This window comes from Labeo rohita, chromosome 15 (assembly GCF_022985175.1).
Source record: "Labeo rohita strain BAU-BD-2019 chromosome 15, IGBB_LRoh.1.0, whole genome shotgun sequence".
Classification (NCBI taxonomy): Eukaryota; Metazoa; Chordata; class Actinopteri; order Cypriniformes; family Cyprinidae; genus Labeo; species Labeo rohita.
The window spans coordinates 18,774,126-18,790,583 of NC_066883.1; the positions used below are offsets into that span (position 1 = coordinate 18,774,126).

A 16,458-nucleotide genomic window follows, 5' to 3' on the forward strand; every position below is an offset into this window, starting at 1 on the left:
TTAAAAATCCTATGCAGGTTGGCGGGACGCCAGATGCCTGTGCCAGAAACAGTGTTCGGGTCATACTGCTATCAAACAGACCATTAATGCATTACTGCAGGGAATATGGTCATATTTGATGCAGATTGTTGGATATTATTGGAGGTTTGTGACATTGTGTATACAGTTTCTTTTTCTTTTTTTTTTTACATAGCTTAAGTTTAAATGCAAATTACGATTAAATCTGACCACTTAATGAAGAACCAACCCCCTTAGAATAAAGGCAATTATATATTTTAATATGTGACCCTGGACCACAAAACCACAGGTGTATTTGTAGCAATATTGTAGCAATAACCTGTACTTAAGTGATCATTCAAAATTTTATTATATTTTAAATTATTAAAAACTTCTTGCTGACAAATGGGTAAAACCTAGTAGTCTGAAGGATAAAATTACATTAAATTTTACATTTTACTTTGTGATCCTTAAAGCGATATTTCACTTAAAAATGAAAATTCTGTCATTAATTACTCACCCTCATGTTGTTCCAAACCAGTAAGACCTTCATTTATTTTTTTCAGGCCCAGAAAGGTAATAAGGACATCATTAAAATAGTCCATGTGACATCAGTGGTTCAACCGTAGTGTTATGAAGCTACAAAAATACTTTTTGTGTGCAAAGAAAACAAAAATAACAACTTTATTCAGCAATTTCTTCAAATTATAAAGCTCTTAAAAAGGTACTGAAATTTCAAGTGCATTTTAATTGCTATCCTTAGCTCTAAAATAATTCAGCAACTAGAAATTGCTTTTTTGTGTAAAATCTTTGGTCAAAAAATGTGGGAATCCTGTGGGTAGTAGCAAAGGTCACAGTTATTCAGTGACGGTTGATGGAGCGCACTCAGATCCAATGTAATGTTATCATTTTTGTTCATTATCTAAAGTGGGCAGTTAACTTGTTTGACATTAACTGGGAAGTGTAAGCCTGCAGTTTTCCAGGCTTGTGGTCAGTGTGAGCTGGACAGACATAGACAGTGTGTGGGCAGTGACTCATTGGCAGTCACATTACTCTGCCGTAGCGTCTCTCTGGGTGGAATATGCTTGGCCAATGAAGCACACCAGTGTAAACTGTCCCGATGGGCCTACCACACGGTACCAGGAAGTGATTGCCCTTTAAAGAGCTGGCTTTGTTTGGAGAACCCTCCGCCCTTCCTGCTGCCACATTTTTCCTCTATGAGTGATTTGGGTGGCATAGTTTACGTAAACATTGACTAATATCATGTCCAGATCAACTGATCTTGTGAACTTTTTTGGACGTCTGTCTAAACTGTTGCCTTTTTGCAGTAGATTTTATATCTGAGATTTATGCAAGCGAACAGCATCTCTGAGAATATGATATAAATGTATTTAAACATAAATTATGGATATACACTGCCGTTCAAAAGTTTGGGGTTGGTAAGATTTTTGAATATTTTTGAAATGAGTCCCTTTTGGACACCAAGGCTGCATTTATTCAATAGAGAATACAGTAAAAACAGTCATCTAGAGCCCTATCATTTCCACGATGCAAAAAAAATGCGGACGGAATTGCAGAATCTAGTCATAAAAATGGAATTTACTGTATAACGCAGAATGTCACGGAATTTACCAAATTTTGGATGAAATTAAAAGTAGGTCAGTACACTTAAATCAAAACAATATGGACTAGTGTCTGTGAATATTAAGTTGCAATTTCTAGAACTGCTCTGAGAGTCACTTTATGAGCATTTTACTGCTTCTTTTGAGAAAAAAACTACGGTCATATCATACACAAACAGAAACTTCAAGGTCTTCACAGAAACGTGTCAAAATAAAAGTTCAGTTTAACTTGAAGAAATTGTGACAGAAATATACTACTTTACTTAATGATAGTACTACTACTACTACTACTCATAAAATTATTTTTAAAACATTTTTAAGGACTATTTGCCAGAAAAATGACTCACCGGAATTTATTTACCAGAAAAATGTAAATACACAACACAGTATTTCTGAAAATAAATAAATAAATTAAATAATAATAAAAAATAAAAAAAGTTTTTTTTTTTTTTTTTTTTTTTTTTTTAATATAAAACCAATTAGTTAGTGATGCTTTGGATTATTAAAATTTCATTTAAATCGGTATCCAGAAAATTAATGGAATCACAGAATTTGGTAAAAATAAAACTAAATGTAAGAATAAAGTTGCTGTTAAATTATGTACGTTTCATGATTTCAATTAATTAGACATGCTTTTTAAATAATATTTTTTAACATGAATATTAAAATTGAGTTGAGGAAAAATTGAATTGGATTCCAGAAAAACAAAAATGGAAAAAACAGAATTTGGAAAATAGTTAAATGTAATTTGGGAAAAAAAGAACAGATTTTATTGGGCCCTATTGTGAAATATTATTACAATTTCAAAAACTCTTTGTTCCTGTTTTCTGTTTTAATATATTTTAAAATGTAGTTTATCCTTGTGATGCAAAGTTAAATTTTCAGCAATACTCTAATCTTCAGTGCCACATGACCCTTCAGAAATCATGCTGATTCTACATACTTGCATACATTGCTGCTCAGGAAATATTTCTTATGATTATATTGAAAACAGTTGTGCTGCTTAATATTTTTGCGGGAACATTTTACAAGATTTATCTAATGCAATACAATCTAATACATCCTTGAATATAAGTATTAATATCTTTAAAAAAAATATTACTGACATGAAGCTTTTAAATGCTAGTGTATTATACACTGTAAAAAAACAATTTGTTGAGTCAACTTAAAATAATTCGTAACCCGGCTGCCTTAAAATTTTAAGTTCAGTCAACTCAAAAAAAAGTTTATTCAACTTGAAATGTTAAATTATACTAAGTGACAACTTAGATATTTGAGTTGAATCAACTTAAAATTTAAAGGCAGCTGGGTTACTTACCCATCTGTTAAGTTTAGCAAATATCTTTGTAGTTGTACTTAGTACAACTTAACATTTCACGTTGACTAAACTTAGTTGACTGAACTTAAAATTTTAAGGCAGCAGGGTAACAAATTATTTTAAGCTGACTCAACAAATTGTGTTTTTTATTTTTTACAGTGTAGTGGACAGAATTTTTGTTATTGTTTGTATTGTTTTACATGTATATTTTCTAAACATAAAATTATAATTAATTGAATTTAATTAGGTTTAATATTCAAGAGCCATAATACGTTTAGATCCTATAATACGTGACCCCGGACCACAAAACCAAAAACTGCTTATAAGTTGCACGGGTATATTTGTAGCAATAGCCAACAACATTGTATGGGTCAAATGACTGATGTATCTTTTATGCCAAAAATCATTAGGATATTAAATAAAGATCATGTTCCATGAAGATATTTTGTAAATTTCCTACCGTAAATATATCCAAACTTAATTTCTTATTAGTAATATGCATTGCCTTCATCTGGACAACTTGAAAGGTGATTTTCTCAATATTTAGTTTTTTGCACCCTCAGATTGCAGATTTTCAGCCAAATATTGTCCTATCCTAACAAATCCTAATATCCTAACTTATTTATTCAACTTTCAAATGATGTATAAATCTCAATTTCAAAAAACTACCCTTATAACTGATTTTTTTATGGTCCTGGGCAGGGGCGTTTCTAGAATTTTAAAACATCCGGGGCTGGTGCCAAAACATCAGGGGCTAGTGGTAGTTGGTGGGAGCTCACATCATGCTCACATAAGATTTTGTTAGACACAAGTGGTTGAACCTGGATCCTTCTAGGTGGGTCCGGGGGGCATTAAACTGGGTGTTAAAGACCTTGTCACACTATTAACAATAGTAAATAGTAATCACTGCAAATAGCAAACATATCAAAGTATTATAACAAAATTATAACATTACAAAAATATTTTAGACAAATAAAATAATACATTTGAAAATGTATTTATAACTGTAACAAATATATAGTTGCATGCAAAAATAGGGCCCTATTTTTTTTCCCCCAAATTCCGTTTTATTTTATTTTATTTATTTATTTATTTTTTTTCAAATTCTGTTTTCTGTTTTCAGGTCTTCTTTTTAATGGTTAAATTTAATTTTATTAATCAAAATGTATTTAATCATGTGTAATTAATTAAAACCATGAATCTTATACAATTTACTGTCAATTTATCAAAAGTTAAGAAAAATTACATGTTTAGGACCCTATGAAATGTTTTTTTTTTTTTCCCACTTTACGTTTTATTGTTACCAAATATGTTTTAGCATGTCTGTTTATTTGAATGCATAAAAACTATTTTTATTTATTTTTTTTACAATAGCTTCATGGAATTCTGTGTTGTGCATTTTTCTGGTTATCAGATGAAGGTATAAAATATTGATTTTATTGATCTTTTAATGAAAATTATATTTTATTTTTGGAAAATAAAGAGGATTTACTATTAAAATGTAAAAACATGGAGGAAATATTGTGTGAAAAAAAAAATTATACATTTTTATTAATTAATAGTAGTAGTAGTCGTAGTAGTAGGCACGTACATTATACTGAACGATTAATAAAGTTAAACCGAACTTTTACTTTGACGGGTTGCCGTGAATACCTTTAAATTTCTGTGTATATATTTGACCCTTCACTGAAACAGTGAAATGCTCATGCAGCAACTCTCAGGGTCATACAAAAAACATTCGGGGCTGGAGTAAAAACTTTCGAGGCTCGAGTCCCTAATGATTAGCCCTACCGACGCCCCTGGTCCTGGGTCACATATTACTACTAGGTGGGACGTTTTATGTTCTCACTTATTTCTCTCCTTACTATTCTTAATTAAAAGCCTGTCTTTAGATCTCCTGTTACACACCAGCACCTGTTGGATTAATAATGTATGGAGCTGCTCATTCTCATGCTGCTTTACCTCAAGTTCAAAAACAACCAGATGAGGGCGGCATTCACCAATATTACACACGTGATCGTGTGCAAGCATGAGTGTTTAACTGGAATGTCATCAGTCACGTCTATATTCTGCATATGGATGGTTACCTACACATATGCATCAACTCCTATAGTGGGCTAACAGTTCCAGATAATGCATCTGTACGTGCCATAACGCATTATGCGTTGCAGTGTCTCATGTGCAGTTTAGTTTGAGTGCAGTTTGATTTTCCTCAAGCCTTCAAATGCTATTTGCCTCACTATGTGTAAGACGTTGCGTCAACCTGGCAATACAAACATTTCCACTTCTGTTTCTTTTTTTAGTGATGTAACATTTGACAGAATTTCGCTCTCGTTCTCCTTTTTGTCCTTTTAAGTCAAAAGCTGTGGCAAATGACATCAATGCATGAGAGACTCCTCCTTCTAGCATTGCTCTGTGTTTTGTGCTCCGTACCTGTCACATAATGTTCAGGAAAAACGTTTATGACTCGTGTTTATGACTCGCGTTCTTCAGGCAGTGGCTTTTCTAGAGCGTCCAGCCATCTGCCAATCGGAGGACGAGGGGGAAATAAGAGAACGGAACGGGAAAGAGAAGGAGAGAGGGACTATTCGATACTGAACCGGACACATGTTGAGTTAACGGACCGTTCCAGCTCCCTCCGCCTCCCTCAGCGGATTCGCAGTCTGCTTTTGATTCCCGAGCGGGGAACCGGTTCACCTTCGCTTCCATAACCCCGTTTGAACTATGGACTCGAATAAAATGGTAGGTGCTCGACGAAATGTTGATGTTTGGAGGGTGTTAGGGCATCTACTTGCACGTTTTGGGGGGTGGGGATGGATTCGCGCTTGCCTGTTCGCGGGGTTGTTTTGTATCGAGGATTGTGTGAAATTGAGTAACAGTCTCGTGTATTTATTTGCCTCAGATTTAAACCGTCGTTTACTCCGCGGACCGTTACGTTTAAACGAGTTGCAGCGATGTCGCCAAGTATTTGAAAGCGTATTTTAGCAAGTATCAGATTGTTTGGGCTCAAGTAACGTTAGGCTTTTCCCAAAACATTCCCGGATTTTAGGAAGTCACAGTCAGTGTGCTAATATAAACAAATGCCTTGCGTTTAAATGGACCGGTAACGTTCAAACAACAGGAACGCGTGAACTCTTTTTATTAACTTAATGGATACCCACAAATACAAATACTCGCCCTCATGAGTCTGTACCACTGTTTCTTCTTTGCAATACAAAAGCAGATGCTAGCCAGAATGGGTCACTATTCACTTTCATTGTATTAAAATACTCTGTGAATGTGAATGGTGACTGAGACTCTGAGATTGAGATCCAGTTCTTAATATCATTCCTGACATCACCTTTTGTTTGGCAGAATAAAGCAAGTCATACACTACCTGTTAAAAGTTTTTGAAGAGTAAAATTTGTAATGTTTTTTTTTTTTTTTTTAAGAATTCTCTTTTTCTGCTCACCAAGCCTGCATTTATTTAATCCAAAATACAGCAAAATCAGCAATATTGTGAAGTATTTTTTACTATTTAAAATAACTGGCTTCTGTTTGAATATATTTTGCACTGTAGTTTATTCTTGTGATCAAAGCTAAATTTTTAGCATCATTACTCCAGTCTCTCAGTGTCACATGATCCTTCAGAAACCATTCTAATATGCGGATTTGCTGTTTAAGAAACATTTTTTTATTATTATCAATATTTAAAGCAGTTGAGTCATTTTTATTTTAGGATTCTTTGATAAATGGAAGATCCAAATATCGGCATTTATCTGAAATAAAAAGCTTTTGTACCATTATACACTATACCATATAATACTTTAAATTGATCAGAAGTGATAAAGACATTTATAATGTTACAGAAGATAATGCTGTTCTTCTAAACTTTCTATTCATCAAAGAAACCTGGAATAAAATTCTACTCAGCTGGTTTCAATATAACAATAATAATAATAATAATGTTTTCCAGCATAAAATCAGATTATTAGAATGATTTCTAAAGGATCATGTGACTGGACTGTTGATGCAAAAAATACTATTTTTGCTGTATTTTGGATCAAATAAATGCAGGCTTGCTGAGCAGAAGAGACTTCTTTAAAAAAACTTAAAAATCTTACTGTTCAAAAACTTTTGACTGGTAGTGTACATTAAGCAATTACATCATTATTATTTGTTAGGGGTGTCCTGTCGCTTTAAATGTGCAATCTTTGATTAAGTGTGGACTTAAATGTTGGATTTTGAATCTTGAGTGGCTCCTTAGGTTCTTGTGAGATCTGAGACTTTGTCTGTACCATTTTTGGACACATGATTCACTGTTTTGACTTGAATCACTGCATCCTTCTTTCTGCTTTGACTCCCAGTGCACTATCAACATTGTGTGTGTGATATCTGCTTGTTCTCAAGTCCCTTATGTCATGCTCTGCTTGACAATGGCATGAAAACATGTCTTTACTTGAGTAGGGATCTGGGATCCCCACCGGAGATTTTGGTAGTGCAGACCACAAGGCTAAATCAAGCTTTATGGAAAGTCAATGATTGATGTAATTTGCACTGAAGCAGGAGCAGTGCTTGGTTTTGATCTGTGTCTTCTGGGTTTGATTGAGAGGTTTTGATGTGGCCTCGGAAACCTCTTGTTAGCAAGCCTATAAAACTCAGGGTTTTTTTCAATTGTGCTGTTGTTACAGATATTCAGTTCCTTTGCTGAAACCAAAAGGCCTGTGAGGCCCTTTCAGGAACCTGGTCCACTTCTTCATCTCGGATGTGTTTTGCCTGTGAGAAATAAGAACACAAGCCTTGTTTCTTCTAACAAGATTTAACCAGATTTTAGGTTACAATTTATAAGACAAACTGTATATTTTAGGTGTTGTGTTTGGTTACTATTTATTTGAGTTTAATCAATTTTAAACATCATCTAACTATTTAGTTTGCTTTATTTACTTTTAATTTTTTATGCATTTTTGGCTGATTATATCCAAAGCTTCTTACATTGCATTAATGCATTTTACCAGTTCATGCATTCCCTTAGAATCGAACCTATGACCATGGCTTTGCTAGCGTCATTCTCTACTGTTCGACAGATAAATTAAAAGCACACATTTTAATATTATAACAACAACAAGCATAAAACAAATAAATATTACTTATAAAATAACTAATTTGTTTATGTCTATGCTAACAGGGCATAGATTGTCACAAATGGTTGGGACTATTTCCTTACGATGACATCAACATGGGGAGAAATCTGGAATGGCCTGTGTAAAGAGTGTTTATAATTTTTTGGGATTTAAAAAAAATAGTGGGTGGATTTTTACCATTATATGCTGTTGTTTTCACACACTGTGGCCACACAACTGTGTTCAAACATCTTATAAAAGTGGTTAAAAACCACTTTTAAAAACTTTTATAACCTCTTAATTTTTTTTTTTATTTTTTTTTTTTTTAATTTTAACAGAACAGTTGGATTTAATGCAACGTTTACTTTCGGCCTATGGCCCTTAATCAAGTTTGATTTTTGGATTTAGTAAAAGGTTTGTGCACCTAAATGCTGTCTCAAAGATGAGTGTTGTTAAATTGTTGCATTGCATTTATTGTGTTATGAATTCTGGAAGCAGTTTTTCTGCTTGTACTATAGTTATTACACCTTGAGACATTGTTCAGATGTTGTAGTTCAAGATGTTTGTAAGGTTTTTGCCCTTAGAACACTTTTGCGCGTAGGACTAATTTATTACGCATCCCATCTCAAGCCTTTTGTAAATTCCAAAATGCCGTTCTACAGCTAATAATGGGGGCTTGAGCCAATGGGGGCTTGAGTAATGGGGGCTTGAGCCAATCATAATGCAGTTATTAAAGCAGACAAATGCAGTTATTAATGAGAGAGATATTAAGAGTGTGTGGATTAGCAGCATCACTACTGATAGCAAAACTGATAGTTTAACTGCTTCAAGAATAGTGATGTTACCACTTCACTACTAAGAAGAAGCGTCATGTAGGTTTTCAGCCGCGTAACTGGTTTGGTTCTTTTGCTGTTTTAGACTGTAAGGGCCTTTAAAATAACTGAAATAATTTTGCAAAATGATATGGACATGTAATGCAGTCAGGACCTGCTGGAACATTTCCCTGAAACTATTTGCATGCCTTAGAACGTTCATCAGCCAATCAGATTCAAGCATTCAGCAGCCCTCTAAATATAAATTGCATTAATGGAGGATATATTTGCATTTGATGTTGATTTGCTTTTAGAAGTAGAAGCAGTATTTGGTCAGAGTGAAAACTTTGAAAGAAATAGAAATATAGCTTTAAGCACATATGAAAAAAAGACATTATGTAGCAAGCCTGTACCCAACTAAATCAATGATTTAAAAAGCATTTTTGGCAAATCCAGGTAATTTACCATAGAGATATTGTGTTCTTTAAAGGTTCTGACTGTTATAGTGCCAGATGTTGTCCGATTTCCTTAAAACTTTGCATGCTTGTTTAGAATCACGTTGCATGAGCTTACCAGTGTTTGTGAAGTTTTGAGTTTTCCTTTAGGCTTTATAGGATTTTAGGTAAATTTGGACAGGCCTGTTTTCTAAATGACCCTGTTATAGCTTCCCAAAGGGTAAATTCCAGCATTTTTTTTTTGATAATTATTGACCTAGAGATTCCAGAGAATTGTACTTCAGTTTTTTTTTTTTCCCAGATTGAGCAAAAAAACCTAGGACTAGTTAGCAAAAGTAGGTTTTTTTTTGTTGTGTTTGTTTCTTTTTGTTTTACATCTTTTTAATTATTTAACAAAGAATTTGATCGACAGCAGTGCTTCTAGAGGCGTATTTGTCGGGAATGAGGAGTTCTATCATATGATACAAATTAATTTTCTTATACAGACACTTGTGGCGCTTTGGGCCAAGACCGTGCACAGAGATTTTTATGTTGATAGGACAAATGGTTGCGTAGGTATAGCCAATTTTATGTGTTTTACCTCTTATAGCACCACCAAGTGGAGACGCTCCACGATTTTTGTCCTGTGACCTCAGATTGAGCTCCTACATAAGTGTTTTGAGTTTGGTGAAGATATCTAATTCTGTTCAGGAGTTCTACACATTTTACTAAAAGTGGCCCTGCCCCTTTTGAACGTTTTGCCGTCCCTTTGTCCCTTTGGCGTCCCCGAAAGTTCAACTTTTTTGATAATTATTGATATTCACTCTTTAGAGAAACTTTCTGCACTGGTTTGGTTCCGATCGGGTGAAAAACCTAAGGCTAGTTTGCAAAAATAGTTTTTTCAAAAAAAATCCAATAATTTCACTCACAGTCACATTAAAAGCATGCGTTTTGTCCGGCGTGAGCCAAGGATTCCAGTGACATAAGACACTTGACCCTGCGACTGACGGTTTAGGAGTTTTCATACTTTAGATTGCTGTAGTGCCCCCAACAGGCCGATTGGGGTGAGCCTTGGTGACCTTGTCGGCGGTGTGAGTACTACCATTCCGCCAAGTTTCAAGTCTCTACAACTTACGATTTGGTCTGCACAATCAGGTTTACATGGAGATTGCTGCTCTGTGACCATTCTAACAATTACAATAGGGTTTCAGAGCTATGTGCTTGAACCCCTAATAAAATATTCCACTGGCCTAGTATTGCTGTTTAATTAAAACTCTGACTGAGGTCATGTTGTTGGTATGGTTGTTCAGTGTGATTTCTTTTTTATTTTATTTTTTTCCACTCCAGAGCACTAATTAGGTGTTGACTGAATGTTCCGTGAAAGAGGAAGTTTGAGTCATGTGTGAGTAAAATATAAAAACTGTCTTTAAAAGGGAAGAAAAAGTAATTTCGTAACCCAGTACACAGTTGCCTTTCACTGCTATGACCTTTAAAAGAGGTGGAGTGGTTTGCCATAGACTGTGTTAGCTGAAAAAACACAAGTGGCTAAGTGTGTGCGTCAATCCCCCCCACTCATCAACACGGCAAGAAAGGAGAAGTCTGTGTATGTTCTTGTAGGGTGTGAGAGAGTTTTTGTATTTTCAGGTTGTTCAGAATTACTCTTGTGAACAGAGAGCCACCTCAGGAAGTCAGGAGGTATTTTTAGTAGTTTCAACTTTAGTTTTACACCCACACCTCAGAAAATGCTGAAAGAAGCCACAGACCAATGCCTCATTCATGGCTCGCTATCAGCAGGGCTTCTGCAAGCGATTGTGTGCTTTAAACTGGCAGCCTATTCTCTAAACCACCTCAAAGTAGTAAGATTACCCAAAATGGGTAGCTGGGAAATTTGTTTGGGTTGGCTGCAGTGCCCTGTCGAGGACTGTGGGTAGAGTCTGCATTCTTCACTCAACCGGATATGGGAAAGGCAGGGTGATCCAAGATAGTAAGATCAAGAAGAGACATCAGAAGACCCCACTGAAACTACCTCTGAGAAAAGGGACCATGCGAATTTGACTGGATGGGTCAATGATGTCATTTTTTTTTTTTAACATTAGGTCATTTCTGAATTCAAATTCATTTTGATATTTCTTGCGGTAGAAAGTCACAAATGTCAGGATGAGAAATAAGCTTCATTAAAAGAGTACTTCACTCAAAAATTTAAATTCTGTTATTAATTACTCACCCTCATGTTGTTCCAAACCCGTAAGACCTTTGTTCATTTTCAAAACACAAATTTAGATATTTTTTTTTATTAAATCAGAGTTTTTTTTTTTTTTTTTTTATTTCTTAATAAGCAGTAAAGCAGATTCTTTAAAACATCAGTGGTATTTAAAAAACTTTTGTCTGCAAAATTAAAACAAAACTGGAAATCCCTGCTGACCAAATTAATGTTTTTTAAAAAAAAAAATAACAGAATTTGATATTTTATGATAAGGCAAGGTTAGTAGTAAATATAATGTGGTTAGACTGCCCAAAAGTGTAAAATTTATGAATTAATAATTCATGATATGTGAAAAACATACTTTTTACCTTGCAAAATACAATATCATTTAAACGTTTAAGGTCGGTAAGAAATTTTAAAGTAGCTTTATTAAAAATTCAGTAACGGCAATAACAGTGTGAAATATTATTTCAATTTAAAATAACTTTTTTATATTTTAATATATTTTAATTTATTCCTCTGATGGGAAAGCTGAGTTTTCAGCATCATTACTCCAATGACTCCAGTGTCACATGATCCTTCAGAAATCATTCTAATAGATTTGCTTATCATCAATGTTAAAAACTGTTGTGCTACTCACTATTTTTGTGGATTTTTTTTTTCAGGATTCTTTGATTAATCATTTATTTGAAATGCAAATCTTTTGTAACATTGTAAATGTATTTACTGTCACTTTAGATACATTTTTATGCATTCTTGCATATAAAAAATGTAAATTTGTAACAAAACAAAAACATTTTGACCCCAGACTTTCAAAATGTAGTGTAAATTTAAAGTTTTTTTGGATTTTATTATGAAAATGTTAGCCTTACAGTTATCTGTAAGCTAGTGTGCTCCAAAACAATTACAAAAAATTGCGTTTACAAGATATAAGCTTTCAAAACTTACAGTCTGTGACTTCCGCCAATTTGAATCATTGGTTTTGATGACATCACTCTACATTTCAGTTTCTCATTAAACTTTCTGTCCAATGAAATGCTCTCTAGAATCCGAAGCGTCCCGCCCCCTTAATAAATACATGCTGAAGCTGCAGCTAAAATTGGTCACTTGTTCATAGAGATTTTCGGTATGCTAAATGGCACGTAGTGCACTATATAGGGGATAGGGGACAATTCAGTCGGTGTATGCTTTCTATTGGGGCGATAGAAGTTTGGTTTCACGCTGTGTAACACGAACTGCCACAGCACACACACAGTCTGCTCCGGAGCAGGTCATTGGCGCAGACCACAAAATGTATCAGACCCATTTTGAATCCTACACAGGATGAATGTTATAGCGATATGGATGAGATTGGGGCTGTCATACACTGTCAAATGCAGTTGTTCTTTATTTTGGATGCTCTTATTTTCTATTAATCCATATTCAAGCGTACACTCAGCCACCCCTGAATAACACAGATTTCAGTTGCAACTATTTACGTACTACTTATGTCTAATAGCATCCCAGCCTGTGTAACTGTGGGGCATCATGGGTTAAAGCATAAACCTCAATATGAGGAGAGCTATTTCCTTACAGTCTCCTCTCCAGGCAGATGGGTCACATGAGGACAGCTGGCCTTAATATCCCTGTAGTGCATTACTCCTGTCTAAAATCCCATTGATTTGATTGATACTGTGCATTTGGCGGTTCCATAAAACATGACTGTCAGAATGGTTCACAACGCAGATGTTTACTGATCATCCGTCACATATACTTTGCTTAACAAGCTTGCGTCAGCTGCATATAGAAAAAGTGCCACAGTAATTAAGTGTCTAATGGGTTTATATTGCTGTAGGCAAAGGATTGAATAAACTACTTGTGGTGTAACAGCCTGTTTGGAGAGCTTTCTTTGAAATGCAAAACAGGAAATTTAGGTACTCACTCTTTAATTACACAACGTCCATCTTTCTTAGTTCATCGTCTGTGTATTCTGGTTCGAATAAGTAAGGCTGGGCAAAAAATTGCAAGTCATCCTCTCTGTCAAAATCTTCAGACGTGCTTACAAAGACTTTTACAGTTCAAGTCAAAAGTTTACATACACCTTGCAGAATCTGCAAAATGTTAATTATTTTACCAAAATAAGAGGGATCATACAAAACCCATGTTATTTTTTTATATAATACAGACCTGAATAAGATATTTCACATAAAAGATATTTACATATAGTCCACAAGAGAAAATAATAGTTGAATTTATAAAAATGACCCTGTTTAAAAGTTTACATACACTTGATTCTTTATACTGTGTTGTTACCTGAATGATCCACAACTGTGTTTTTTATTGTTTAGTGATAGTTGTTCATGAGTCCCTTGTTTGTCCTGAACTGTTAAACTGCCTGCTGTTCTTCAAGAAAAAATCCTTCAGGTCCCACAAATTATTTGGTTTTTCAGCATTTTTGTGTTTTTGAACCCTTTCCAAAAATGAATGTATGATTTTTGAGATCCATCTTTTCACACTGAGGACAACTGATTGACTCGTATGCAACTATTACAGAAGGTTCAAACACTCACTGATGCTCCAGAAGGAAAAGCCATGCATTAAGAGCCATTAAGAGTGAAAACTTTTGAACAGAATGGTGATGTGTACATTTTTCTTATTTTGCCTAAATAATATTTTTTCCATTTAGTACTGCTCTTCAAAATCTACAGAAGATGCATGTTTCTCAGAAGACAGAAGTTAAATTTACCCTGATCTTCAAATTCAAAAAGTTTTCACCCCTCGGCTTAATGCATCAGTGAGTGTTTGAACCTTCTGTATTAGTTGCATATGAGTCCCTTAGTTGTCCTCACTCCTAAAAAAAAAAGATGGATCTCAAAATCCTACGGTCATTGTTGGGAAGGGTTCAAATACACTCAAATGCTGGAAAACCAAAGAATTTGTGGCACCTGAAGGACTTTCCTGAAGAACAGCAGGCAGTTTAACTGTTCAGGACAAACAAGAGACTAGTGAACAACTATCACTAAACCAAAAAAACACAGCTGTGGCTCATTCAGGTAACAACACAGTGTTAAGAATCAAGGAGATGTAAAATTTTGAATGGGGTCATTTTTATAAATTTAACTATTTTCACTTGTGGACTATCTTTAAACATCTTTTATGTGAAATATCTTATTGAGGTCAGTACTATATAAAAGGTAACATGCATTTGTATGATCCCTTTTATTTTGGTAAAATTTTGAAATCATTTTGCAGATTCTAAACAAGACGCAGCACGTCCAGGTTTCGTTCGTGAACATGTGGCGAACACTGACACAAACGAGAGAAAATTGTTGGACAGTCATTATTTTTGTTTACTTTGCACACAAAAAGTATTCTTGTAGCTTTATAACATTACGGTTGAACCACTGATGTCACATGGACTATTTTAACATTGTCCTTACTACCTTTCGGGGCCTTGAACGTGGTAGTTGTGCTGCTGTCTATGCAGTGTCAAAAAACGTCATCAAAAATATCTGTGTTTAATAATTTAATAATTTGTGTTCTGAAGATGAACGAAGGTCTTACGGGTTTGGAACGACATGAGGGTGAGTAATTAATGCAGCATTTTTATTTTTTCGTGAACTATCCCTTTAAATATCTCTGCTTGTAATCTTTCTCAGTTTATTTGACTTTTCTTATTTTAATAAGTGTTTATCACTTCATCTTATCATTTGCCAGTGCCTGTGAGAGAGATAATGGGCCGGGATGCCAGTAAATGCACTCGCATTGCCAAAAGGCCTGGGCAGCTGGCACAGCTCATTCACACAGACAACAAAGTCTTAGTGTGGACAAATTAGGTCACACCTCTCCTCACAGCAGCGTCACAATCTCTTTGGCTGTTATGTTTATCTACTCCTCTATTTCTAAAGGTCTTTATTTTCTCTGTTTTAATGGAAATTTGTTGACGCAGTTTATTCTGATTGCCTTTTTATAGACTCGATGGCTCATGGATGGTTTTAGTCATATGTTTAGCTGTTCTGAATGCATCATTAGTTGTTGGAGAGGGATGGAAGAAACCGACTTCTTAAGGATAGAACCATTTTTAGCATAAGAGCTTTGGCTACTGTTGGGTTGGTCCGTAAGAAACCTGGATGGATTTTTCCAGTCTGCTGTCCTTTCTACATCCTTGTCCTCATGTTTGAGATCACAGCTGCGACTTAATGAGACGCTCATCCCACAGATCCATCTTGTCTACACAAAGCCATGCCTTGTCACCTTTAACAGTGTGTCTGGCAGCAGAAGCCGGCACAGGGATGAAGACTGAACTGTGTGTGCATACGACGCTAACTTTATACATACTATAACAACATTTTCTGAGCATCCTTGACAGAATTTCTTGTCAGGATGATCCCTGGTTTCTTATTTTTGGTTTAAAGGGTAATATGCAGCTGTTGTAAAACCTAAACTACCAGTAAAAACAGTGATATTGTGAAACTGAATTTTCAGCATCAATACTCCAGTTTTCAGTGTCACATGATCCTTCAGAAATCTTTCTAATATGCTGATTTGCTGCTCAAGAAACAATTATCAATGTTGAAAACAGCCATGCTGTCTTTACTGTCAGTTTTCATCAATTTAATGTGTCATTGGTCAATAGAAGTATTAAAGGGATAGTTCACCCAAAAATGAAAATTACCCCATGATTTACTCACCCTCAAGCCATCGTAGGTGTATTTGACTTTCTTCTTTCAGATGAATACAATTGGAGTTATAAAAAATGTTCTGGCTCTTCCATGCTTTATAATGGCAGTGAATGGGTGTTGAGATTTTGAAGTCCAATAAAGTGTGTCCATCCATCATAAAAAGTACTCCACACTGCTGTGGGAGGTTAATAAAGGTCTTCTGCAGTGAATTACTGTGTTTGTGTAAGAAAAATATCCATATTTGAAACTTTGTAAACCATAATCTTACTAGAACAGATGCGTTCAGTCACTGATCGGTCTCGGTCACTAAAC

At 34.9% G+C, this 16,458-nt stretch overlaps 1 protein-coding gene across 2 annotated transcripts in view; it reads left to right on the forward strand.

The window, feature by feature from the left end:
- Positions 1-16,458, forward strand: part of hip1 (huntingtin interacting protein 1) — a 60,630-nt gene that overhangs the window by 6,498 nt on the left and 37,674 nt on the right. Inside the window, exon 1 of one of the 2 annotated variants that reach the window (XM_051129567.1) lies at positions 5,324-5,679. The exons of the other annotated variant lie outside the window; for it this stretch is intronic. Within the exon in view, the coding sequence (XP_050985524.1) occupies positions 5,662-5,679 (18 nt within the window). The 5' untranslated portion in view covers positions 5,324-5,661. Of the gene's footprint in view, positions 1-5,323; positions 5,680-16,458 lie in introns of those variants that run through there. 2 annotated transcript variants of the gene reach the window in all.